Source organism: Cyanistes caeruleus, chromosome 9, assembly GCF_971803275.1.
Source record: "Cyanistes caeruleus chromosome 9, bCyaCae1.hap1.1, whole genome shotgun sequence".
In the NCBI taxonomy this organism is placed as follows: domain Eukaryota; kingdom Metazoa; phylum Chordata; class Aves; order Passeriformes; family Paridae; genus Cyanistes; species Cyanistes caeruleus.
In genome coordinates this window covers 3,012,435-3,036,860 of record NC_141709.1, presented here as the reverse complement: position 1 = coordinate 3,036,860, position 24,426 = coordinate 3,012,435, and the positions used below count along the sequence as shown (strand labels likewise).

The 24,426-nt window shown below is 56.0% G+C and overlaps 1 protein-coding gene across 7 annotated transcripts in view; it reads left to right on the top strand.

Annotated features, from left to right (window-relative positions):
- Nucleotides 1-24,426, top strand: part of CACNA1E (calcium voltage-gated channel subunit alpha1 E) — a 106,175-nt gene that overhangs the window by 19,088 nt on the left and 62,661 nt on the right. For all 7 annotated transcript variants that reach the window (XR_015290410.1, XM_086901743.1, XM_086901742.1 and 4 more), the window contains exons 3-7: nucleotides 5,267-5,372; nucleotides 5,804-5,943; nucleotides 16,170-16,273; nucleotides 16,956-17,108; nucleotides 17,210-17,391. Coding sequence is in view for 6 of the 7 variants with exons in the window: in XM_086901743.1 (XP_086757869.1) it covers nucleotides 5,267-5,372; nucleotides 5,804-5,943; nucleotides 16,170-16,273; nucleotides 16,956-17,108; nucleotides 17,210-17,391 (685 nt within the window). In the remaining variant the exon portion in view is untranslated. The remainder of the gene's footprint in view (nucleotides 1-5,266; nucleotides 5,373-5,803; nucleotides 5,944-16,169; nucleotides 16,274-16,955; nucleotides 17,109-17,209; nucleotides 17,392-24,426) is intronic.

Sequence of the window (24,426 nt, the reverse complement as noted above, 5' to 3'; positions counted from 1 at the left end):
CTGGAGTGCCCTCAGAGCCCCAGGGCACATCCCCATCCCAGCAGCCAGGTGGATTTTGCTCCATGGGAAGCACGCCCATGAGTGGCTGAGTTGTTTTGCTCAGCACAGCTCTCACTGTGACCCGCTGCTGCGTGGGCAGTGCCCCTCGGGGACCCCGCTGATGTCACACCCCACCTGGCCAGGCATCTCCTGCACCTTGGCTTCCTCCCCAGCCCAGATTCCGCCAGGTCTCTCCTTCCCAAGGGAAAAGCCTGTGCCATGTTGAGCCATCCTTGGGCAGCTCCATCCTTGCGCTCCCCAGGAACATTTTTTTCCACCCTCCCCCTGCTCCCAGGCTGTTTTCTGTGCCCTCCATTCATCAGATTTTAGAAGGTTTTTTTTTGGGGAGGGGCGAGTAGGTGTAATGGCAGGTCCATCTTTTTGACAGCCGGGGAGAGCGAGGCTGCCTGTCAGATGGTGAATTTAAACAGAGGCAGCTGTTGTCATGGTGATGCCAAGTTGCATCCTGTTGCTGTGGCAACCAAAGTTAAAAAACTGATGTTAAGGCAGGAAAATCACATGATGTGGTCCTTTTTTGTTTAAAAAAAAAAAAAAAAAAAAAAAAAAAAAAAAGGAGGAGGAGAGGAGAGAGATTTGATTTCCAGGGTGAGGTGGGGGAGAAGGAGACGCTTCTCCATGGAGCTGTTTGCACGTGGCAGGCAGGCATCCCACATCCTGCATCCCGCATCCCTACGGGAGTGGCAGCAGTGTGGGCAGCTCTGCCCAGTTGGACTTCTGGCTGTCTCTGCCTTCGGTTTAACCCCTGATGGAAACCAAAACACTGCATTTTGGAGCCATCAGAGCAGCAGCAGCAGCTGGGGCTGCAGAGGGGGAGCGTGGTCTCCTGTGCCTGTGCGGTGGGATTGAGGTGGGCTGGGTGCTCCAAGCCCATGTTCACTCTCCCGAGTCTCTCTGAAGCAGACACACAGCAGCTGGCTCATGTTCAAAGTGGGAGGATTTGGGGTCTGGATGTCACTTTTTGTCAATCCACCCCCCCCACCCCCAGCATGGGTGGTCTGGGAGCGCTGTGTGGCAGGACACAGAGGCAGAGACAGCCGTGAGGGGCCACAACTCTGTGAATAATTTTATCAGTGGAGGGAAATCCCTTGTGTCATCAGGGACAAGCCAGGGAGGTACTGTGGGGATGGGGAATCCCAGAGTTGAATTAGGGCCACTTGCAGGCTTTGCTCTACTTGGCACTTTTGTTTTTTTCTTGGAAACCAAAAACCTCCCCTGCCCAGAGAGGTTGTGGACTCCCTGGAATTGTTCAAGGTCTGGTGGGGTGGGGCTCTGAGAAACCTGCTCTAGTTGAAGAAGTCCCTGCTCACTGCAGGGGGTTGGAATCAGATGACCTTTAAGGTCCCTTCCAGCCCAAACCATTCTATGATTCTGTGAAAACAGCCTTGGGGAGAAGGTGCTCTCTTTCCTGCTGGGGTGTGGAGCTGAGGCTGGGGCATCCTAAGGGTGGCTCTTTCATCCTGTGGTGCCGTGTGTGCGTGGGACAGACAGCAGTGCTGGGATTGGGACCAGCAAGATGAAGTCCACAGGTGTAGGAATTGGGTCTCTTTCTCGTCTGGGGAGCAGGGAAAGCCCCTCAGAGCAGCAGGTCCCCAGGGAGGTGTGGGGAGAGGTGGGAAATAGAGACATGACTTTCTAGGAGATGTTGGAACCTGGATGATGCAGGCACGGACAGAGGTTAAGTTAAGAGGTTAACTCTTAACCCACTCTTTTGGTAGCACTGAAGGTAGGATTCCCCAGCTCTCCTCTGGCTCCTCTGCTCCTTCCCCACCTGCCTGCCCAGGAGTGGAGAGAAGGGGCTGGGAAGGGGTGGGATGGAAGGGAGCTCTCCATAGCTCCTGTCCTCGCCTGCATCCAGGGAGGGATTTATCTTGGACCCAGCCTCCTGTGGAGGTTGTGTCACTGTCCCATCAGCACCATAAACACATCCCCAGGGACTGGAGCTGGGCTTAGCAAGATGGGTCTTCTGGGGAGGAAGGTGAAGAGGAAGGTCACAGCTGGAACATCTTCCTGACAGAGCCACCAAGGAGCTCCAGCTCCAGGTGGCCTGGGGGATGTCCCCATGGCCTGGGGTCGCTGTCCCCACCTCAAAGGCAGCAGGAGGGAAGCGTGGAGCTGCAGGTGTGGCGTGCACAGGGATCGGCCGAGTTGCTAAGGAAACAAGTCAACGGTGCAGGGGAGAGAGCATTGGGTAAAGGAGATAAATCAATAAGAAAACCTATTTTTATCGGCTCCCTAATGATCCTCCAGGAGAAGCCAGAAGGAGGAGGAGGAGGAGAAGGCTGGAGGGAGATGGGCTCTCATTACTGGGCCTGGAGGGAGGAGAGGGCTACTCTGCATTTTGGGTGGCTGAGAGGTTGTGTAATTATTCATCTGATGTGGGAGAAAACAAAGTGCTGGTGGAGGGTTGTCCTGTGGACTCCAGCCCTGACTGGGAGGATGCTTGCTTGGCAGAAGTGAAGAGTGGGGATAAAATGCCCCTCAGTTCAGCCAGATGTCCCTTGGGAGGTTGTTTTGGTCCCTCAAAACCTGGCACAGCTGGAGCTATGTGGGCTGGTTTCCATGGGGCTGACCTGGATGTCATAACCCAGGCTGGGCTCCTGAGAAACCGGGCCAGCAGGGTTTGGGGAATCACTTTTGGCAGTGTCCTCGTGCTTAGGTCACTGCTCTGGGGGGGTGATCACCCTTCTAGGCTCTGCCAGGTGGGACGGGGCTCTGAGCACCCTGGCCCAGTGGGAGACATCCCTGTCCATGCCAGGTTGGAACAAGAAGGGTTTTTAGGGTCCCTTCCAACAGAAACCATTCCCTGATTCCATGATATCTGCTCACCCACTTGCTGGAGGTGGAGCAGGAATGTGATCCTGTGCAGGGTGGGTGTGACAGACGTGCATCGTCCTCATGCTTTGAACCAGATTTTGGGGCCAGGTGGTCCTGAGAGCCCCCAGAAACTTCTGAGCAGGAACTCCCATGCTCCTGCAGCTGGGTTATTCCCACCTGGGTGTCTCTCCCATGGGAACAGCGGCTGTGGCAGGGAGCAGTGTGGGACGCTGGGCGCGCTGAACCGCGCCGGGTCGGACACACGGACATCTCCGCGCCGTCCCCACACTTCTCATCTAGGCAAATGTGCCTGGTGCCTGGGGAGCTGCTGCCCCGCCCCACTAACACGCTGTTTGTCTCTCAAGCCGTGCTAATTGCTCGCAGACTTTCAGGAAAATGATACAAAAAGATCCCAAATAGGCTGGTGGCGCTGGGCCAAGCGACGCGGTCGGCTGGAGCAGAGGTGGGAAGCAGGGAGGGAACGTGGCCTTTGCTGGAGCCATGCAGTGAAATATTCACTCGTGTTGAGCCTCTGGGGAAAACTTTTGGAGTCTGGCCCCCTCCCCAAGCACAGGGAGCTGCTCCTGCTCGGTGCCTGGCTGGCAGCAAGGTCTGAGCCTCTCTCTTTGGGTTTGCCTCTAACGTAGCAACCATTAATTTCACTTTTAAATGCCATGGATGGATCTTTCCTGGCTCTTCTTCATACCAGGTTGAATACATCCCAGCTCCCACAGGCTCTCCTTGGCTGCCTCTCCTGGCCATCTCTCTGGGGAGCTGTTTCTACACCCATCCCTGCTCCTCCTGCCTTGCCAGCGTGCCCAGCGTCACTGCTGCCATGGTCACTTCATGCTCTCCCATTTTCCTGGGACACTGGGGTGTCTTTTCTTGCCTGTGGGCTCAGGACTACTGTCTGAAAGCATTTCACTGTAGCTGGTGGCCAAAAGATGAGGTTGGAAAAGACAAAATGCCCCCTTTTCCCAGGGCTGATGGGATGGGTGTTCAGAACACCTCCTTGCCTGGAACATGTCAGTGTGAGAGTGTTGGGTCTGGAGAAGCCTGGCGTGATGGGGCAGGGCTTAGCCAGCTTGGGATGGTGGGAGTGTGGATGATTCCTTCGTGGGCAAGGGATCCCATCCCCTTTCCACAGACACAAGCTTTGGGAAGGTGGCAGTCCTCTCCCTGGGTGGCTGCTGGTGCCGGTGGTGACAGTAATAAAGCCATTTTGGCACGGAGGGAGTGGAATCAGGGGTGTGCTGCCTGCTGTATTGCTCCACATTTAGCTGTTGAGGACAACAGGGCTTTTTATTGTGAAGAACTGGGCAAGATGGATGGGAAGCTGGAAAGATAAGGCCATCCTGTCATTTGGAAGCGCTTTGTTTTCAGAGCTCGGCAGTGGGCCAGGCTGGAGAGAGCTCCGTGTCCCTGCCTCGATCCCGTGAAGCAGAAGGCAGGAGGAAGCTGAGTTTGGGGTGTTTTTCTGGGTGTCAACCTGCCCTTTCCTTCCTCAGGTCCTCAGACACCTGCATCTGCTGCCACTAGTCCTGGCTCAGGGTGGCTCCTGGAGAAGGCTTGTGTAAGGCCTAGACATGGATTTAGGATTTAGGATTGCTCATGAGGGTCCAGCCAGACCCTGCTGACGAGGTGCTGCTGCCCCTTGGGAGAGTGGCTGAGCTGGGATATCTCCACAGGGAGTTTCCACCCTGCCTGAAGCGAAGCTCAGAGCCTGTGAATGCTCAGCCAAGTGCTCTGCAGCTCTCTCAGTGCCACCTGGGCTCGTCCTGCTGCCCACAGGCTGCTTGGCAAGGGCACAAGGTGGGCTGATCCAGGTCACATCCCCAGGACTCACCAGGGATGCCCCATCCTCCTCAGGCTGTGCAGGTGCTTCCTCCTGTGGGGGCGTTTTAGGACAAGGGCTGCTCCCCTTTCTGAGCCCCATCTCCTGCTGATTTCTGATGGAAAAGAGAAGGAAAACAGGGACATGTCAGCCCTGGCCAGCAGGGAGAGCCTCCCCAAAACTTCTTCCAGGCAAAGCCCAGCCTGGTTGTTCTCGCTTCAAACCTCATGCCCACCTTCTGGGCTCCTAGCACAAGTAGCATCTCTCTCCCATGGGAGTTTTCATCCCAACAAAAACTGCTGTTTGATGTCCTGTGAGCTTGGGGAGGAGGGGATGAGGCCCAGCAGGTCTTCAGGGAGGAAGGTCTTGGGGGGGCTCTCCCCCCTCTCATTTCCAAACAACACCAAGGTGGGCTTCACCCTCCTGCCTGAGAGCAGCGGGCGTGGATGTGCCCGGGGGGAAAACAGCAGCAGCTGCCGAGCAGGGGAAGTGAAGGGTGGGCTGAAGGGTGTTGGGGGGTGTCACCCACCTCTTCTCTGCTCCTTAACTCCCCTCCACCCCCTTCGAGTACATGATCCTGGCGACCATCATTGCCAACTGCATCGTGCTGGCCCTGGAGCAGCACCTCCCCGAGGATGACAAGACGCCCATGTCACGGAGATTAGTGAGTACCTCGTGTCCATCCCTCTCTGCCCTGCGCTGGTGGGCTGGGGGCTGAGCCAAGGGCAGCCACACCATCCTACCAGGCAATTTCTTCTGATTTTGGGGTGGCCAGACAGGAGGTTTCTTCTGGGACGAGCTCCTCCAGCTTTCCTGGGGCTGCTATAACATATTCATTCTCTGTGGAAAGGCTTCAGGAAGGTTTAAGCCCTCTAAAAAGGGGTAGGGAAGGACTGGGCAACCTCAGTGTGTCATAGCCACCCTCTTTTTATTTCTGAGGTTGCTGCTGGCTGAGAAAGGGCTGGGAAAGCTCCCAAAGGAGATGATGGGTCTGGGGAAGGTGGGATGGGACACGAGTTGGGTGGATGGGAAATTCCTGGTGCTGCGTTTGCTCAGCTTCCCCCTCTCACTGGGTCACTGATTTCACTCTGGCAGGAGAAGACAGAGCCCTACTTCATTGGGATTTTCTGCTTCGAGGCTGGGATTAAGATCGTGGCCCTGGGGTTCGTTTTCCACAAGGGCTCGTACCTGCGCAACGGCTGGAATGTCATGGACTTCATCGTGGTCCTCAGCGGGTGAGTCGGGAGCTGTGGGGCCGGTGGTGGGCTTGGTCGGGCTTGGGGGCTCATCCTGGTGAGGCCACAAGCTCCAGGACATGGGGACAGGCCCTGGTTTGATGTTGTCAGTGGCGTTTTGTTGTCCTGATGAAGGAGGGGGGGACGGTTCCGCGTGCTGGAGGTGCTGTGTTGGCTCTGCTGTGGACACTGAGGGTGGGATGAGGTTCCCTGTAGGGGCAGGAGGGCTGGCTCTGAGGCCACCATGTCTAGCTGTCCTCACCTGGTGGCCTGTCACCCACCTGAATACAAGGCAAGGTGAGGACAAGGTGGTGGCATGGCCTGATGGATGTGATTTGGGAGAGACTCGGGTCAAACCCTGCATGGGGAGAGGGAAAATCTCGTCTCCTCTTGCCTTCCCAAGCACTTTTCCAGGCTTGCCCTGGTGCTGGAGGTTTGGGAATGAGGTCTGGGTAGGGTCACATTCCCAGGTGATGCTGCTCATCATGCCAGCGTGCTGGGGGTGGTAGCACACAGAGCTTCACGGGTGCTGCTTGTGTCACTGCTGGTGTCACCTGCCAGGGACATGGCCCAGATTTGAGTCCTGCTTGCAGTGGGCTGGCCTGTCCTGATGACACAGAAATGAGCATTTGGGCTTGTGTTAGCCAACACTGGCAGTCAGCTTGAGCCCCCCAGGGTGTCCCCCTGGTCCCCTCCCTGTGTGGAGAGCAGGTGGTGCTGGGATTGTGGCTGTTTCTTTTTGCCTGCTGATGGAAACATCACGCTCAGAGGAGCTGGTTTGATGTGAACCATGAGTGCTCCACGGGTCTGAGTGCTCCACAGGCTTTGCTGGGACAGAGCAGCTGCAGGGCTGGCTGGGAAACTGAGGCACAGGAACCAGGCAGGATGCCTGGGGTCTCTCCAGAGCTTCCTGCTGCACTGTCCTGGTTTGCAGGGTGGCGGCACCACGTGGGATGTGACTCCTGGTTGGGTGTTTGGAGGAGGAAGGGGAATGCTGAGCTTCTGCTGGGGTGTGGCGGTGGGTGTCCGTGGTGGAGCCATGCAGGCTGGGACTCTCTGCATGAGGGAGGCTCGAGGACAGCATGGCTGGGGACATTTTTGACTCCCTTGGTCCAGAGGGGACCTGGCTGGCCTTGCTGGGGAGTGGGACTGTGTCACCTGAGAACGGAGGGTGTGCTGGTGCTTGTGATGGGCAGCAAACAGGAGACCTGTGGGAGGTGCAGCCCTTGCATGGGAGGCTGCTGCTGCTCTCCCACATCTGCTGAGTGACTCACAGAGAGGGTTCTGTGGCTCCTGGGCTGGGCAGAAGTGCTCACATCCCTGGGGACTGATGCTCACACCCCTGGGGACGGCATGGGACACACGGTGGTGGCAACAAGAGGGGCTCTTGGCCTCAGTGGGCTGAGTGTTCAGGATGCAGATGAGAAATGCCCATCACCTCTGTGCCAACCTGGGCATCCTTTGGGGCATGAGCCAAGGGCCAGCAGCGGGCTGGGTGTGGGGACCTCTTCCTGCCCTCCCCAGGGCTCTGGGCTTGCTGCTGTAACCGAGCTGGTGCTGAGTCAGCGCTGGGCAATCACTCACTCGCAGGAGCCTCGCCAGCTCCTCTCGGTGCCGGGCTCAGCCGGGCCCCGTGCCAGGGAACCAACTGTCCGTGAAGGGCTGCGAGCACCGCGCTGGCCGCCCCGACAGGAGGTCCCCGTGTGTCCCCCAGCACTGCCACTCACAGGGAACAGCCCTCCAGCGTCTGCCCCCCTGAGATCCTGATGTTTGCTCCAGCAGGGTGGAGCCCAGCCCGTAAAATGCGCCTTCACCCCCCGGCTTTGCCCCAGCAGTGCCTGCTGGAGTGGCCTCACTATTCAATATTCTATTTCAAATATTCAAATTCTATTGCCTTGTCGGGGCAAATTCTATTGTATGGTGGCTGCAGGAGGCAACCCATGGATTTTCATCTTGGACTGGTTTTGGGGTCTCTGGGATCAGCTGCTCCAGGTCACGGGCTCCCCAGCACCGTTCAGCTCTTGTTTTTTTGCCCTGCGGCGCTGCCAAAGCTGCCGTTCCTCGGTGCCACGGATGCGCTTCCCATGCAGGAAACTCTCGCCTGTTTAATCTGCTGAATTATTGGCAAATTCCTGCAGCAAATAATCCTTGGCTGGCAAATGACTTGCAAACAGCTTGTGGGAGAAGGTTTGCACTTGGCGGCTCGCTCAGTGTCGGTTGCGTAAGGCGGGCTCCGGGATCGCCTTTGCGGATTCAAACTTTCTGCCTGGCGAATGTAAAAGCGTTTGGACGGAGATTTGTGAGATTCGGTGGCCGTGGGGATCTTGTTGTGGCTTTTGGAAAGGCTGTGGCTGTGGTGGAGGGGATGTTGTGATGGGATGATTTGATCAGGATGCGCTCAGTGGGTTTGGATGCTGGCGCGTCCCGTGATGGGCCAGAGAAAATGTCCATGTGAGCAGAACCCATCCCAGGATCCGCCCCTGCGGGATCCAGAGGGAGCCAGCATCACCCTCGCTGACCCTCATCCCTCCAGCTATGACACAGGGTATTACTACTCCTTCCTGGACTTATTTTTTTGCCGTGTATCTGGTGGGAGAGGTCCTTAGTGCAGGTGGCATCGCGGTCGCAGACGCCACGCTGGGATCCCCGTGAGCAGTGGGATTTTCTTCACCCTCTCCCTGCTGTAAATAAGCCTAATGAGGGATTTCTCCCATGAGCAGCCTCCTGGGACCTCGTGCAGGAGTGGATGGCACTGACTAGAGTTCAACTGGTGTTTGCTTCTTCTGTCAATAAATCAAAATTTTTTTTTTTTCTCATCTCAGTGGAAATCAACACCCACCTAAAGCTGCCTGATGCTAAAGCTTCCACTGGGGAACTAATAGCCGCATTTGTAAACCTGCTCTGTTTGTAACCTGTGGTTTCCAAATCATCACTGCTGCCTGAAAAAACAGCCTGTTCTCCCCCAGCTAAAAATAATTTTATATGAAAGTGTGCATTACTCGTTCTGAGGCAGAACCAGCAAGGGGAACATCTGCGTTTCCCCTGGGGTTTGGGGGTGCTCACCTTGTCTCTGCCTGAACCAGAACCAGCTGGGTGCTGGAGCTGGGCTTGGGACCTGCTTGATGCAGCGTGACCTGGACCAAAAAAGGGGAAAATGGCTCAGAAATGGTCAGAAAGGGCAGAGGAAGGTTGGTGGCCTCTTAATCCGTGGTTTTGAGAAGGTGAGGCTGAAAGAGCTTCTGCCACCAGCAGCTGGAGCATGAGCTCCTTGGGTGCCATTAGGAACAGAGAACAAGGCCCCTACAGCTGCCTGCTTTGTCCCACACCCTGCTTGATGGAATAGGAAGGGTTAAACTCCCTCTGCAAATATCCAGGTGGGTGTGTGCTTCACACACTCCCGGTGCCTGAGCATCATCAAAGCACCACTGGCTTTTTTTTTTCTTTATAGCAGTAATACAATAACATGTGAGAGGTGAAGGGGTGGGGGAAGGCAAAAAAAAAAAGCCCAGACAGGAATCAAAAGGCCCTTGTGAAGTTGTTCTGCTCAGGATCACTCAGCAGCCGCTGTAAAAGCTGGGGTCACTAAAAGGAAGCGCTGCCATCAGGGTTTTTGGGAGGGTTTAACAGCAGCTGCTACACCTGGGCGCCTTTTGTGAAACCCTTGGGCACGGTGGTTTTCATTAAAGGGTTTTGTGGGGTGGAGAGTGGCCAAGGGAAAGCAGGAATGAAGAATTGCTGGCACTGCCTGCCATGCCCTTAGCAAAGCCAGAGCCAACCAGACTGTGCTGGAGCAGGAAAGCTTGGCTCTCCCAAATCCTATCCCCAAATCCATCGTCCTCCCCCTGCAAAGCCAAGCAGCAGCTGCGGGCCTGGTCTCTCTCTCTGACCTGCCAGGGAAATCCTGTGCCCTGATTTCCTGCTGTGCTGCTGGGAAGCAGGGTGGAATCATTCCAAGGAAGGTGGATTCCTGCTGTGCTGCAGGGTTGCAAGGTGAGCCCTGGGATGAGGTTGGCTTTTTTGCTTGTTTTGATGCTGCCTGGATTTTGAGGTGACTTGTCCCAGCAAAGGGACAAGCCCAGGTCCAAAAGCCCAGCAATACTCTGATCACACCAGACAAGACTTTTTCCTCCCTCTTTCCCTCTTTTCCTCTCACGAGTCTTGGCAGTATCCAACCTGATGCCTGCTGCCTTTCCCACCCCTTTCCCAGCTCTTTCCTTTCAGGACAATTAGTAAAATGTTTGGTCTTTCGTTTGGATGAATAATTAATTTCCCAGCTTGGTGAATGATTCATGTGCCATATGCCACGGCCCTGGGACGTGCCCGACACCGGCACCTCGCACGAAGGGCAGCGCCGCTTCCCTGGCTGGCTGAGGGGACAGAGATGGGGGAAAAGGCTTCCCTTTGCTGGAGATGGAAGGGGGAGATCCCTGGGGAGGCAGAACTCCTGGCTCTGGCTTTGGGGGTGACAGGCATCCCTCCTTCTCCCGGCGCAGGATCCGGCCCGCGTGCCGCTCACGCGATTCCCGGCTCCATCCTTCCCGGCTCCTCTTCCCCACCCGCTTGCTTTCCTGGAGCTGCAGAGTGAGTCAGTCCCTCCCACGTGGCTGCTGGTCCCTGGGGGCACTGCCTCCCCTGCCAGGCACCCCTGGGGCTCCTGCTGCACCCCGACATCCTCACAGAGCTCCTGCTTGCCCTCCTTGGTCCGTGGGGTAAAGCCTTCCTTGCACTGCCACGTACCTCGCTCCGGGAGATGGGGTGAGGGGTGTAAGCCTGTCCTGAGGGAAGAGGCAATGGGTTGTTTCCTCCTCACCCTCAGTGAGAAGGTGGGATTCCACAGGTGGATGCTCTGGGGTCTCACACCTCTCCCTTGGCATGAGTTTAGACGGGCCCTGCTGTGGGCTGCCCTCGCCTGCTCTCTGTTTCTCTTGTGGGATCAGCTCCCCCGTCTGCTGCCAGTGGCTTTAGGTTTCCACCAGGTCCTGTATGTGCAAAAGCAGTTTTATCAGCATCATCTCACCCTGCCAAGTCCCATGTCCCCTGAGCAGCAGGGTGGGGATGGAGGCGGGAGGGACACGTGGGGTTTGGCCAACCCGCAGGGTCCAGAACAGGGGATGCTCCCTCATGCCACAAATCCCAGGGGCTTCTCTGGGAAGGGGTGGCCTTGGGGGATCATTTCACCCCTCAGATCCAAGGCTGGTAAAGGCAGATTTTGTCCTTCAGCCTCATCACACCGCTCAGGGAGTCACTTGTGCCCATCCAGACCTCTCCAAGCTGCTGGGAGGGGCGGGAGCAGGAGCTTTGCAGCAGCTCAATCCACCTGGGTCACAGCCCCGAAACCTAGAAAGAGCAAGGGAAGGTGATGGAGGCTTTGACGTTGCTCTGAACTGTGCCAAGGGCAGGACTTGGCTCTGGTGTCCCTGTCCCTTGGTGTCCCCAAGGCTGTGCTCTGCTGTGGCATCCTCAGAGTGGGTGACCCGACCCCACTGGCCTGCTTAGAGCCAGGCTGGGACCCAAGAACCTTCAGAACGTCCTGCTACACATGATTCTGCCTGCAGAGAGGGCAGGGATGGATTCACCCCATTGATTCAGCCCCAGAACAGGGCAGGAATGGGGTGAATTCATCAGGTAACTCACTTTCTGTGAGCCGCTTGACCAGTGTATTAATTATGAAGTAGTCTCCCTCCTAGAGTCAGGTGGCAGTGCAAGCCTTCAGGGGCCTTTCCACTTAATTATAAATATTAATTTGCATGTCAGCCAGCACCCTGCCTGCCCCAGATTTTGGGCTGAGATTAGTCTGTCTCAGCCTGTGCCTCTCTCCAGGCAGCACACCCTTTGCTGGGACAGTTTGTCTGCGTGAGCTTCAGCAGAGCTCCCTTCCCTCCGGTGCTTGAGAGGGGCTCAGTTTGGGGTTGAGGGAGGGTGAATCGAGGGTCAATCTGATAATGTGGGGTTCAACCTTTGCTGGGGGTGTCTGGTGTGAAGCTCTTTGCAGTGTGGCCTGAGCTGTGTGCGCTGTTCCTTAGGGTTGAGGGCTGCTGGTGGGATGGGATGGGATGGGATGGGATGGGATGGGATGGGATGGGATGGGATGGGATGGGATGGGGATGGGAGCCCAGCAATGCACAGGCACAGGGGGCACCATGGGTGCTGTAGAGTGGGATAGTGCCCAAATTCAGCACTGACTTCACATGGGCATCGAGCATCGCTTGTGCTTTGCTCTGCACAGTCCCAAAAAACAGGGAATCCTTTAAAATGAGATTATTCTTGGTTTTTTTTCTCCTTTTGACCCCTTGGGGAAGAGATCTAAAGGTGCAGGTCTTCATCTGGAGGCGAGGGTGTGTGCTCTGCTCAGCAGCTGCGAGCTGGAGTGGTGCCGGGGGCTGAGCCTGGCTCTGCTGAGCCCCAGAGCCCGCAGGTGTGTTGGCCCTAGTGGGAGCTCACCCTCCTCCCCAGAGCCTCCAAATAAATAAAATAAAATAATCATCCTGGTTGCAAACACAAAGCACTGGATTATTATTTTTTCCTCTCCTGAAAGAGTGTTTTTGTCTGCTGGTGATTGCTCACTATTCAATTATACTTCGAGGGATTAGCATATATTTCCCATCCTGCCTCCTCTCTCATTTGCATCCTTCCATAAGCTCCTCTCTGCTCTTTTCTCCACCTGAAGTCTCTCTTCCCCCTTTCCTCTGAAGTAAAACTAACCCCTTTGCCTGGGTGACCTATAAAAACGCCTTCACTTTTTTTTTTTTCCCCCCTTCTTTTTTTCCTCCAGTACATATGATGAAAAGCATGAGATCACTGGGATTTTTATAGCCTAAATCTGGCAGCTTTTTTCAAATAACTTGGATGGTGAGATGTAATTTTAGTTTGGGTCCTTGCCTAAAAATAAAGAATAATTATTAGCACATCAGACGTGGATATTGTGTGTGATCGAAAAGGGTTTAAATTGTTCTACACCAGAGCTGCTGCCCTGTGGCAGCACAAAGGTCTGTGACAGCCCGAGTCCCATCTCAGGAGCTGTGAGAAACCTTAATTCAGAAACTGAAAGCTCTGCCTGATACGGCTTAAATAAATAAATAAATAAACAATTATTAATAAAAGGCATGATTAGAGGGTTAATAAATTGACAGGTGAGATATGATGCAGCAAGGTGTGTTTTGGAGCACTGGATTTAGAATTAGCAGCCATGTGAACGTGGTGTCTGGTGTGAAGAAGAAGCTTGGTTATCCAGAGAGGGGATGTGTGTAACTTCCAGCCACGGAAAAGCTTGGGAAAAGCAGCCCCTGGAAGCTTGGTTCGCTTTTCCCAACCACTTTATTATACAGCCACTTTATTAGGTGTAAGGATGCTGTCCTGGTGCCTCTGCCCTCCCCAGGAGCCACAGCTGCTCCTGCAGGAGGATGTGTCACAGCCCTGGGTCAGCTTTTTGTCACCGCTCGGGTGACAGGTCTGAGTGCCACCACCTCGGTCTGGTGATCTGGCCAAACCTCCTTTCCCAAGAGCTCGTGATGTCCCCTGTCCCCCAGCGAGGACAAGGAGCATGTCACCTTGCCACAGAGGAGTCCCATTCTTAGCAGCTAATTTAGAGCGCAGGCGAGGAGTGCCCTGAAATCGCCCGAGCCCTGCCTGGAGGCTCAGCACGGCGGATCCGGAGCCCTTCAAACTAATCTGGGTTAGCCGAGGACTTTTGCAGCCGGGGCGCTCCCAGGTGCTGCTCCTGTCCCGGGGGATGGGAGGGGACGTGAGGCTGCGAGGGCTCCCCCTCCATCGCTCCATCCATCCTGCTCGGATCCCTGGGGAGAGCAGAGAGCTGCCCATCCCAACCCTGCTCTGCTGCCAGGAGCCTTCCAGCTGGGCTGGCTTTGGAAGGGCTGGAGCCTCCATCCTGCCCAGGAGCATCCCCAGCCTCCTGGAGCCTCCATCCTGCCCAGGAGCATCCCCATCCTCCTGGAGCCTCCATCCTGCCCAGGAGCATCCCCAGCCTCCTGGAGCCTCCATCCTGCCCAGGAGCATCCCCATCCTCCTGGAGCCTCCATCCTGCCCAGGAGCATCCCCAGCCTCCTGGAGCCTCCATCCTGCCCAGGAGCATCCCCAGCCTCCTGGAGCCTCCATCCTGCCCAGGAGCATCCCCAGCCTCCCGGAGCCTCCATCCTGCCCAGGAGCATCCCCAGCCTCCTGGAGCCTCCATCCTGCCCAGGAGCATCCCCAGCCTCCTGGAGCCTCCATCCTGCCCAGGAGCATCCCCAGCCTCCTGGAGCCTCCATCCTGCCCAGGAGCATCCCCAGCCTCCTGGAGCCTCCATCCTGCCCAGGAGCATCCCCAGCCTCCTGGAGCCTCCATCCTGCCCAGGAGCATCCCCAGCCTCCTGGAGCCTCCATCCTGCCCAGGAGCATCCCCAGCCTCCTGGAGCCTCCATCCTGCCCAGGAGCATCCCCAGCCTCCTGGAGCCTCCATCCTGCCCAGGAGCATCCCCAGCCTCCTGGAGCCTCCATCCTGCCCAGGAGCATCCCCAGCCTCCTGGAGCCTCCATCCTGCCCAGGAGCATCCCCAGCCTCCTGGAGCCTCCATCCTGCCCAGGAGCATCCCCAGCCTCCTGGAGCCTCCATCCTGCCCAGGAGCATCCCCAGCCTCCTGGAGTGGCCGCTGGGGTCAGCGCCAGGGCTGCTCCTGCCCCTTTGGAAGGGTGGTGGCACTCCAGAGGAGCGAAAGCTGGAGGGTCTCGGGGTCTCCAGCATGATGCTGGCACAGTGTGTCCCCTGTGGTACCCTGCTCTCGCAGGCAGGGTGTGTGAAAGGGTGGGAATGGCTCTTCTCCCTTCCTCATGCTGCTCAGTGCTTTATTGTGCTTATCGATTTTGATCTCACAGCCAATTCAGCAGCACAGCTCTCCCCAGCCTCTGGGTGCTCCTGGCTTAATTCAGTCCCTTTTCTGCTCTCCTGGCAGTCCTGTGGGCAGCAGGGGCTGGGAGACTGTGTGGAAAAGGGCTCGGTGGAAAGGGAAAGTGCCAGCAAGGGTAAAAGATCCTTGTAAATACCAGGGATAAGCAGATACACAGGGGGCTGTGGGAGATGCATCCCAACTGCTGCTGGGGCCAGGCTGTGACCCCTTGTGCTGGGGCAGGGAGGAAGAGGAGACCGGGAGAAGGAGCTCAAACAACCCGGTTTGCAGTTCCTGCTGCCAGGGTATCCTAGGAAACCCAGCCGCCTTTCTGGAGGGACAGGTTGGTACCTGCTGTACCTCAGGGAGAGGGTGAGAGAAAGAGTGCTAATTGCTCAGCACGCCAGAGAGCTGCTCTGGCCTGTAATTAGATGAATTAGTGGAACAATGACCCAATTTCCACCGGTTTTTGGATTGCTGCAAACAGCCCTGAGGGTGCTGCCTCCCTCTGTCCCGTTCTCCTCCCCATCCCCTCCTCTCCCACCGCCTGCTGCTCTTCTGCAACTTCGCTGCTCCTCGCCCAGCACCTGGGGACCAATCCTGGATGGGAGAGAGTTCTGCCAGCATTCCTGGGGTGCAGCATCCCTGTTCCCAGAGCAGCTGCAGGGGCCCTCGAGTGTTTCCACTGCTGGGCTCGGTGTGCACCAGCTCCCTCCTGCCCCAATTTGTTTTCCAGAGATGGGCTTGAAACAAAAAAAAAAAATAAATAAAAGAAAACCTTTGTGTTTTAAAAGAAAACCTCCAGAGTCCTTCCTGTGCCTGCCGGTTTCCTTCCAAGGTCATCAAACTTTCATTACTATAGATTTTGGAATGTGTGTGAGGTTCTGGGCTCCTCAGCAATCCCAGAGGTGGGACTGTGAGGAGGCTCCACGTGTGGAAAAAGCCAGGGCAGCTGATGGCTGGAGGTGCTGCCACAGGAGCACGGAGGGGAGCGGCTCACATCTCCGAGGCGCTGCTCCCGCTCCACCTTCCCGGGAGGGAGGTCCATCCTATGTGGCCGGGATGAAGGCGGTGTTGGCGGTGTTGAGACCTCCCATGGGATCCATGGGCCATGTGGAGCTGTCCCCAGCCATGCTGGGGTGTGGGGGGCTGCTGGGGCTTTGGGGGCCCTGCGTGGCTTCGCCGTGAACTTTGGTGTGAGCATCCAATGAGGCTCAGTGACCTTCGGGAGGGGCTGAACCTCTGTGCCTGCCCAGGGATGTGGTTTTCCTCATGGCGTGAGAACACAGCACTGAAGTGGCCAAGAGCTTTCCCTGGGATAACTCTGCTCTGTCCCTGTGTGCCCACAGCATCCTCGCCACGGCCGGGACACACTTCAACACCCACGTGGACCTGCGGACGCTGCGGGCCGTGCGCGTGCTCAGGCCTCTGAAGCTCGTCTCGGGCATTCCCAGTAAGTTGGGTGCTCCTGATCTTCCTCCCATCCGTCCCTGATGTCCCTGGGGTGAGAGGGTTCCTTGTGCCACCTTATGCCACCTCTCCATCTCGTGGGAACTCAAAGGTGGCAGCACTTGGCGTCCCCGGGTGGCACTGTCCCCTGCTCAGCCCTCTCTGTGCTTGCCAGAGCCCGCTGGCAGCTCCTCTCCCCTGGCCAGAAGGCAGTGGGTGGATCCTTTCAGGACTGGGGTTTATTCAGGGGAGATTTCTTGGGTTTTCTTCTCTTTTTGTTGCAAGATTTCATCTGTTGGCACGGGGATAAATAAAAGGACCAGGCTGCTGCTGGCACCGGTCCTCCTGTCCCTCCTGCCCTGGGCTGGATCCACGCCCTGGGGACAACAAGGGGGACAGAGCTGCACAAGCCATGTCCCACCAAGTCCAGGTGGGGCAAGGACAGGCAGGACATTGGAGTGGGGACCAGAAACAGCCTCTGCTGGGGCCTTGCTCTGCAGCTTGGCTTTCCCACCCCTGCAATGATCCTGCTGCCCACAGGGATCCTCCAGGCTGTGCTGGCCTCTTGCATCTCTCTGTTGACTGTCCATCCTCTCTGCTCCCTGCCTTCCTCCTGCCAGAGAGTCCCTGGCAGCGTGGGGGTTTGCATTGCTGCTCTGAGCCGTGCCTTTTCTCTCCTCTCCCAGGCTTGCAGATTGTCCTGAAATCCATCATGAAGGCCATGGTGCCTCTCCTCCAGATCGGCCTGCTGCTCTTTTTTGCTATCCTCATGTTTGCCATCATCGGCCTGGAGTTCTACAGCGGGAAGCTGCACCGAGCCTGCTACACAAACAATTCAGGTGGGGACAAGGCCTTGGCACCCTCTCCACATCCCACGAGAGGAAAAGAGCTGGGATGAGCTGTCCCTGACCTCCTTTGGCTCTCTGCTGTGTGCTCGCAGGTGAACTAGAGGAGCTGGACCCTCCCCATCCATGCGGGGTGCAGGGTTGCCCCCCGGGCTACGAGTGCCGGGAGTGGATCGGTCCCAACGATGGGATCACGCAGTTTGACAACATCCTCTTTGCTGTGCTGACCGTCTTCCAGTGCATCACCATGGAAGGGTGGACCACAGTCCTGTACAATGTGAGTCCTGCAGCTCCGGGGTGGGGGGCTGGAGGCTGTTGCTATGTGCTGGAAGCTCAGAAGATCCAGAGTTTCCTTGGGGTTAATCCTTCTGGGAGATGGGGGGCAGAGGGGTGTGTCCCATGCCTCCAGGCAAAGGGAGCCATGGTCCCCATCTCTGACTCGTTGCAGAGGGCAAAACCTCGTGGGCATGTCCTGCAGTGGTTCTCCTTCTTGAAGGTTGTCCCTGGGGAGGAATCCTTCCTTGCCTGCTCTCCCTGTGCTCCCCAGGGCAGCTCTGTGAGAGTGGAAATGTTTTCTGGGCACTGCAGACCGGGCAGAGGATGTCTGGTGGCCTGGGAAAGGCTCAGAGCTGGGCTCAGACCCCTTCTCTGGGGCAGGGACAGCATTTCGGTGTCCAGCAGGGAGCTGGGATCTTCGTGCCGATGGAGCGGGGAGCGGCTGGGCTGAGTTCTTGTGGTTTGCAGCTGCTGGAAGCTGCTGATGCCCAAGCCCTTGGAGTGCCCAGAGAGGAACTTGAGGGCAAAGCTGGAAGAAAAGCTCCAGGCGATCTCAGAGCTCCGTATCGCCGTGGGCGACTGGCCATATAAGCATGTTTGAGTTCGTGGGCTAGAAGCAACCGTGCCTGTTCTGTTCCCAGCCTAATTTCAGCATCAATTTTGGCGTCATTGCACCGGGAATGTTTTTATACCCTGGTTCCCATAACGCCCGGGGATTTGCAGAGTGGCGTTGCTCTGCGGGAGGCAAATTGGATGGCATGTGGTGGGGAAACTGCTTCAGGAGGGACTCTGGCTTGCTTTTAAACCCCAGGCCGAGGTCAGGCTGTCAGCATTGGGGTCCCCTTTCCTGCTCAGCCTGTCACAGGGTCCCTCTGGGGGTGCAGGATGTGATTGTGAAACCCAGGCTGGAGTAGAAAGGGGAGAGTGCAATGCAAAGGCTCGACCTTTCCACCAGGATTTGGTTTTCCTCTTCCTGAAGGAGATGGCAGTGGCAGGATCTGGCCGTGTCAGTGGGGGAATTAAGAAGGATTGAAGCAGCTGAGTGTTCAGATCGAAAAACTTCAATTTTGTGTCTGTTTCTGGTGTGTCAATGGGATTAGAGACTTACCCACAGCACCCATTGCCCAGGAATAATTGAGTATATTGGGAAAGGTGGTTTTCCAGTGCCCTGGGCGGCTGTTCCCACTGTCATATGTGAATTCCCGTGGCAGCCACCTGCCCTGGGCCCTGCTCTGGTGTTAGTGACTGTCTCTCCCTGTGTCTCCCTCTTCCCAGCCTCTGCAGCAATCAGCAGCAGCACTCCCTGTGCTGAAATCCTGCTGTGAGGGGATGTGGAACAGACAATTTATGGTCTGGTGGACCTCAGGGGTTTGTTTGAGTGAGTCTGGTCTCCTGCAGCTTGGGGTGTCCTTGCTGGGAAGGCTGGAGCTGATCCCTTCAGTGCCTGGGATTTGCTGATTCATCACCTGGGTCTGAAAACCCAGGAGCTGGGAGCTCTGCAAACTGTGCCTACCCTGCAGGAGCCCCTATTCCCTACCCTAAACTGGGGGCTCTCTGGGACCCCTGTGGGGATCCAGATCATCTTCCCTGCAGGATTAGCAAAGCTGGGCAGACGTGCTCTGTCACCCATGTCACTGTCATGCTCTGTCACCACGTTCCCAATGGCCAGGGCCATAAATCAGGTGCCTCCCTTCCCTGTTCCTCTGCAAAGAACCAGCTGTTACTGACCAGTTATGGAAAGGAGCAGGGACCTTCCTTGGTTTTTAATAGAATGAGAGTTGGGGGCCTTGATATCATTAAATGCTGCTGATTCACCTCGAGGGGTGGCCGGAACTGCTGCTCCCAGCACTGCTGGGCTGCACCTCCCATCCTCCCCAGGGACTCTCAGGGGGCCTCATGGTGCAAAGGTTGTGGGTGCTTGGTCCTTTTGCTACCTGGAGACAGAAAAAAATGGATTTCTGTCTTTTTTTTTTTAATAAAAAGATGAGGGATGCAGTCCCTGGGGGATACAGGAGGAGGGCTGGAAAACCACAGGGGTGCTCTGCCATCACCTTCATCACTTGGAGCAGCAAGCCAGAGCAGGCTCCTGCTGCTAACCTTGCCCAGCCCATGCCCCAGGTTTGGGGGGATCAGCAGGGAACTCCTCTTTCCCACCAGGATAAAATGATGGGAGGCTGTGTCCTTGTGGATTAACACTGCAGGGGAGAGGGAGATGGCAGGAAAACCACTTTAGCAATCTCCAAGAAATTGCTTACTATAGAATTCCCCTGTGTGACTGCATCATGATTTTAAGATCTGCTTTTCCACCGTTCTCCCAGGTCCAGGAGTGTGGCTCCTGGAGTTTGGAGGCAGCATTACAACAAGCTAATTTCCACATGGATTATTTCACCCGTGTGTTTGCTTTTTGCTTTCTTCGTGCCAGCTTTGCCTTCATGAAGTAAAAGTCACAGTATGGGTTGAAATAAAAGAATTGTGGGGTGTTGTGGCTTTTCCAGCTCCTGCCCCTGGGAGCCTGGGGGACTTTGATTTATTTTGGAGGGGAGCTGGACTTGGGGACTGCCTCTGTGGTCTGAAACAGGGGCTAAGAAGTACTTTGGTTTTCTTCTTCTCCTGGAGCAGACGCCCCTTCCCCAGGCTGGCTCCAGACCAAACCTGATTTCTGTAGGGACCAGAGGGAAGTACAGCTCTGGCAAAGAGACTCACTGTCCTACTTCTCCGCCTCTGCAGCCGTGCTGGTGTGGGGCAGGGATGCATTTTGTCATTAAACAGCGCTGCTGGGGCTTGGGGGGATGGCTGAGGGGCTCCCCAGGCTGCTGAGGGGCACAGGTGAAGCTCAGCCTGGATCCCACGATCCCAGGAAACAACGGGCTGAGGAGTTTGAAATTGGTTATTTCCTGAGGGAGATGGGAGGGCTCACCCTGGAGAAAAGGAGGCTGATGGGGGGATTTTCTCACTTCCCTACAACTCCTTGACAGGAGGTTGTGACCAGATGGGGTTGGATCTCTTCTCCCAGGTAACAGGGTGAGAAGAATTGCCTTCGAGGTAGGAGGGCCAAACAGTACAGGGAGCCTTAGGAGATGCCAGGGCTGAGTGCTGAGAGCCTTCTGGGTGCTTTTGCAGCAGGAGAGGAGCGTTTGCTGGGGGAGAGAACACCAAGCTGCTGGTGGCTTCCAAAAACACCTCCCAAAATGCAGTGGTGGCAGGCAGAGCTGTGTCCACGGCCTTGGGGGAGGTGGGTCTGGGTCTTGCAGCCCCATGCAGAGCTGGGCAGCTGCAGCAGAGAGCCAGGAGGCTGCAGGGGCACGGGTTGGGTGCCAAGCGTGAGCTGTGCATGCGGGCACACTGTAGGAGTGGCTGGAAAACAGGAGCTGCTGCAAGGATGGGGGTTTGCAGCATGTGTGACTCAACCCCCACGTGCTTCCAGCATGTTGGAGGTGCTGGGGCCAGGAGGGGAAGATCCCTTCAGTGTCTGGGATCTCCTCTAGTCGTGGGGTGCAAAAGGGTTTTGGTGGATCTCATCATGTGCAGAAGTCATTTTGTGACTGGGTTTGCACAAGTTGGCTTGGACTGGCTTTGTCAGTGAAACATCTCCAAAGTGGAGAAGACAGGGTCACAGAATGGTTTGGATTGGAAGGAGCCTTTTAAAGATCATCCAGTCCACCCCTTCTGCCATGGGCAGGGACACCTTCCACTAGTCCAGGTTTCTCAGAACCCCATCCAACCTGGCCTTGAACACTTTCAGGGATGGGGCATCCACCACCTCTCTGGGTGACCTTTGCCAGGTGTGACTGCCCTCCCTGGAAAAAAAAATATAATTCCTTATATCTAATTTAAATCAACCCTCCTTCAGATTAAAACCACTACCCCTTGTCCTGTGACAACAGACCCTGCTCAAATGTTTACCCTCATCTTCCTTACGAGCCCCATTGAAGTGCTGAAGGTCTTCTGTGAGAGCCTGGCTTTGAAATGCAGTGACACATCCATCCTTTTTTGAAGCAGGGACTGTTCAGGCCAGCCTGATTCGGGATGCTGGGGAAGGGAGGTGTGCTAATATCACTGTCATGCTGTTAATATCACTGTCATGCTGTTAATATCACTGTCATGCTGGAGCACATGGGTCAGAGATGTGAGCAGAGCGTGGCTGTCCTGCTTCCTGCCCCATCCCCATTTTCCCCAGTCGACCTTGGAAGGGGGTCAGAGGAGGAATCTGTTGCAGAACAGTTGTTTTTCCGTGTGTGTGTGTGTGTAGATGGTTGCTACCATTGCATGTTGGCATCAATTCCTGGGGTTTCAGGCCATCCCTTGGGATGCTCAGCACTCAGCTGCCCTCCCCAAATCTCCTTTGTGTGAGCAATGTGAGACCTGAGCGTGGTGCAGCTCTGGGTGGATTCCTCCTCAGCATTTGGAGAGAGGATAGTGCCTGGCTTTCCACAGAGCAACCAGGAGGCAGCAAAATTAATGACTAGACCAGAGAGGATTTTCCTCTTTTTGGGAGGTTTGCTCAGAACTGAGAGGAGCTGGGAAACCTCCCTGAGCCCAAACACTTCCAGGACCTCTGGACACCGGTGTCTGTCAGCAGGGCAAGAGCTGCAGCAGTGCCAGCCATGCACCAAGGCTTGTGAGAACTCTGCTTGTGGTGCAAAGATCCCCAAAACAGCCCTGACACCACAGTGATGGGCTGGAGGAGCTGGGTACAGCAGGGAGCTGGGAGTGTGATACATATCGGTGGCTCCCAGCACGGAGCTGGGAAGAGGAGGAGGAGAAGGAGGAGGGAGAGAGGCTGGAGAGCAGGAGAGGTGGGAGGGATGGCAAAAAGAGGGAAACCACCTGGCTTTTTAGCCCTCTGTGCCCTGGGATGGTGCCAGGCTCTCCAGCTTGCTGAGGGACCAGGAGTCCCTTCTTATGTGTTTTAAATTAAAACACAAGGCACACAGAATATCCTGGCGGGGAGGTATGAAAATTTAATCAGGCAGCGAGCACAGCCCGTAATGCCTCTGCAGCTATTCCTGGCAGCTCAGGGCACAGGGCTGGGGGAATGGGAGCTGCCAAAAAGTCCCCAGCACTTGTGGCACTGTGGGACAGAGCCCTTTCCTCCTCCATCCTCCAAAAAATGTTTTAAACATGGTTGAGAGCACGTGAGAGCAAATTCAGAGAGGAGACTTCAGCTTCCACCCCAAAGGTTCAAACCCTTCTGAACTCAAAAAGTGAGCTGTTTCTCCCCGAATGGCTCCAGTTGGTGCTGGAGCCTGGCCCTGCCAGGCACGTGTGTGGCAGCCAGCCTGCTCTCCCCTCTCCTCCCTTTCGAAACACGGCTCTTTCTCCGCACTCAGCAAAGCCAGACCCTCACCAGCTTGCCAAATGTTCCTGCCTTTATTTTTTTCCTAATTTTTTTTCCCTTCTTCCCCTTTTTCCCTCTCTCTCTCTCTCTCTGTGTGTGTGTGTGTGTGTATGTGATGAAATGACACAGCAAGAAACAAACTGTGTCTGCTGGATCCCAGCTTTCAGGCATGTTCTATCAAAAGCTCCCTGCCCACACCCTCCTCCCTGCCCGCGCGGGAAAGTCTCACTCCAAGACGGTCTGCTGGAAGCACTGGAGGAGCTCAGGGGGGCTGGTGGAGGTAGAAGTGCTCCAGCACAGGTTCTCTGGCACTTCCCAGCAGTTCCAAACTGGTCAATGTGCTCCTGTGCTCCAGGGTTGGGTTATGGGGCTGGTGGGCTCCCTGAGTGAGCTTGTGCAGGGGTCTGTTGCCCAGCGCAGCACAGCTGAAGCTGGGGATGTTCTTTCCTCTAGGAACGTCATAAAAGGATGAAAATTTTATCATGGGGCCCAAGCTGCCTCTCTGCACTTGCAGCATGCCCAAAACAAAGCAGGGATCCCCATGAGAAAACAGCTCCAAAGCTGATCCTGTAGAAGCCATGCCCTGCTGCAGCATCCAGGCTCTGGGTCCAGCAGGGTTTGTGCATCCATGCTGAGGCAGCTGGGTGCTATTTCTTGGTGGGTTGGAGGAGAAGAACAGCACCAAAATCAATCTCAGTGCCTGTTTCAAATATTTTGAAAACGCTGGATTTTTTAGTAATGCTTCCAGCAACGCAGTTTTGGCGTTCCATTTAGGAAAGAGAAAAATGAAATGCATTGTGTACTTCCCCACTCCCTTCCTGCACACACTCAGAAGGAAGATTATGCTGAGTTTTGTGTCCCCCTCTGGTGTTATTCCAGAGCTTCCCAGGGCCAGTGAAGGGCAGTGCTGGAGGATGGGGATGGGGCAGGAGGTGTCTACCCTGCCTGGAGACCCCGACACGTGGCCACGGCAGGATGTGTCCCACCCCGGGCCAGTCCTGGCCTTGCAGAGGAAATGCACCCATTTCCTCATTAACCTCATTTGGGAAAGCAAAGCATTTCCATTCAGATCTTGTCCAGTGCCAGGGTCGCTGATGGATCCCAGGCAGGGAGTGAAGCATGGCCCTGCATGCAGGAGATTCAATTACTGCTATTAAAGGGAACAAGGAGATCTGTCACTGCTCTGGGGGGAGCAGCAGCGGGTGTCAGCGTCTGGAGGGAGCTGCTCAGGCCAGGGAATCTGCTGGGAGGTATTTTTATAATTAATTTTCCCCGCCTTTTGCTATGGCTGCTGGCCTGTGTGTGACTCTCAGCTGGATGCAGGGAGGAGCAGGTGATGCTGGGGGGACACCATCAGCCGTGGCAGGAGCACGATGGGTGTCACCAGCAGGCAAAGACCATCAGAAGTTGCCAAGCCAAGGATTTGGAGAGCAAATCATGGAAGCTGTGGTGGTTCTTCACCCACTGTCCCGCTCTACAAGCACCCAAGAAGCGCCGGGGGAGGCGGGCACAGCTCCAGGGTCAAAGGCCCTTGAGATCCTTGAGATCCATGGCTTTTCCCATCATCCCCAAACCTCTGTGTGAATGAAACCCACATCCTGCTGCTCCCTGAAAGCTTTGGGTGCCCACAGGCCCCCAGTTTCCTTCCCCAAGCTGGTGAGCAACGAGTGGCCATTAAGGCTCCCTGTGCAGACTGAA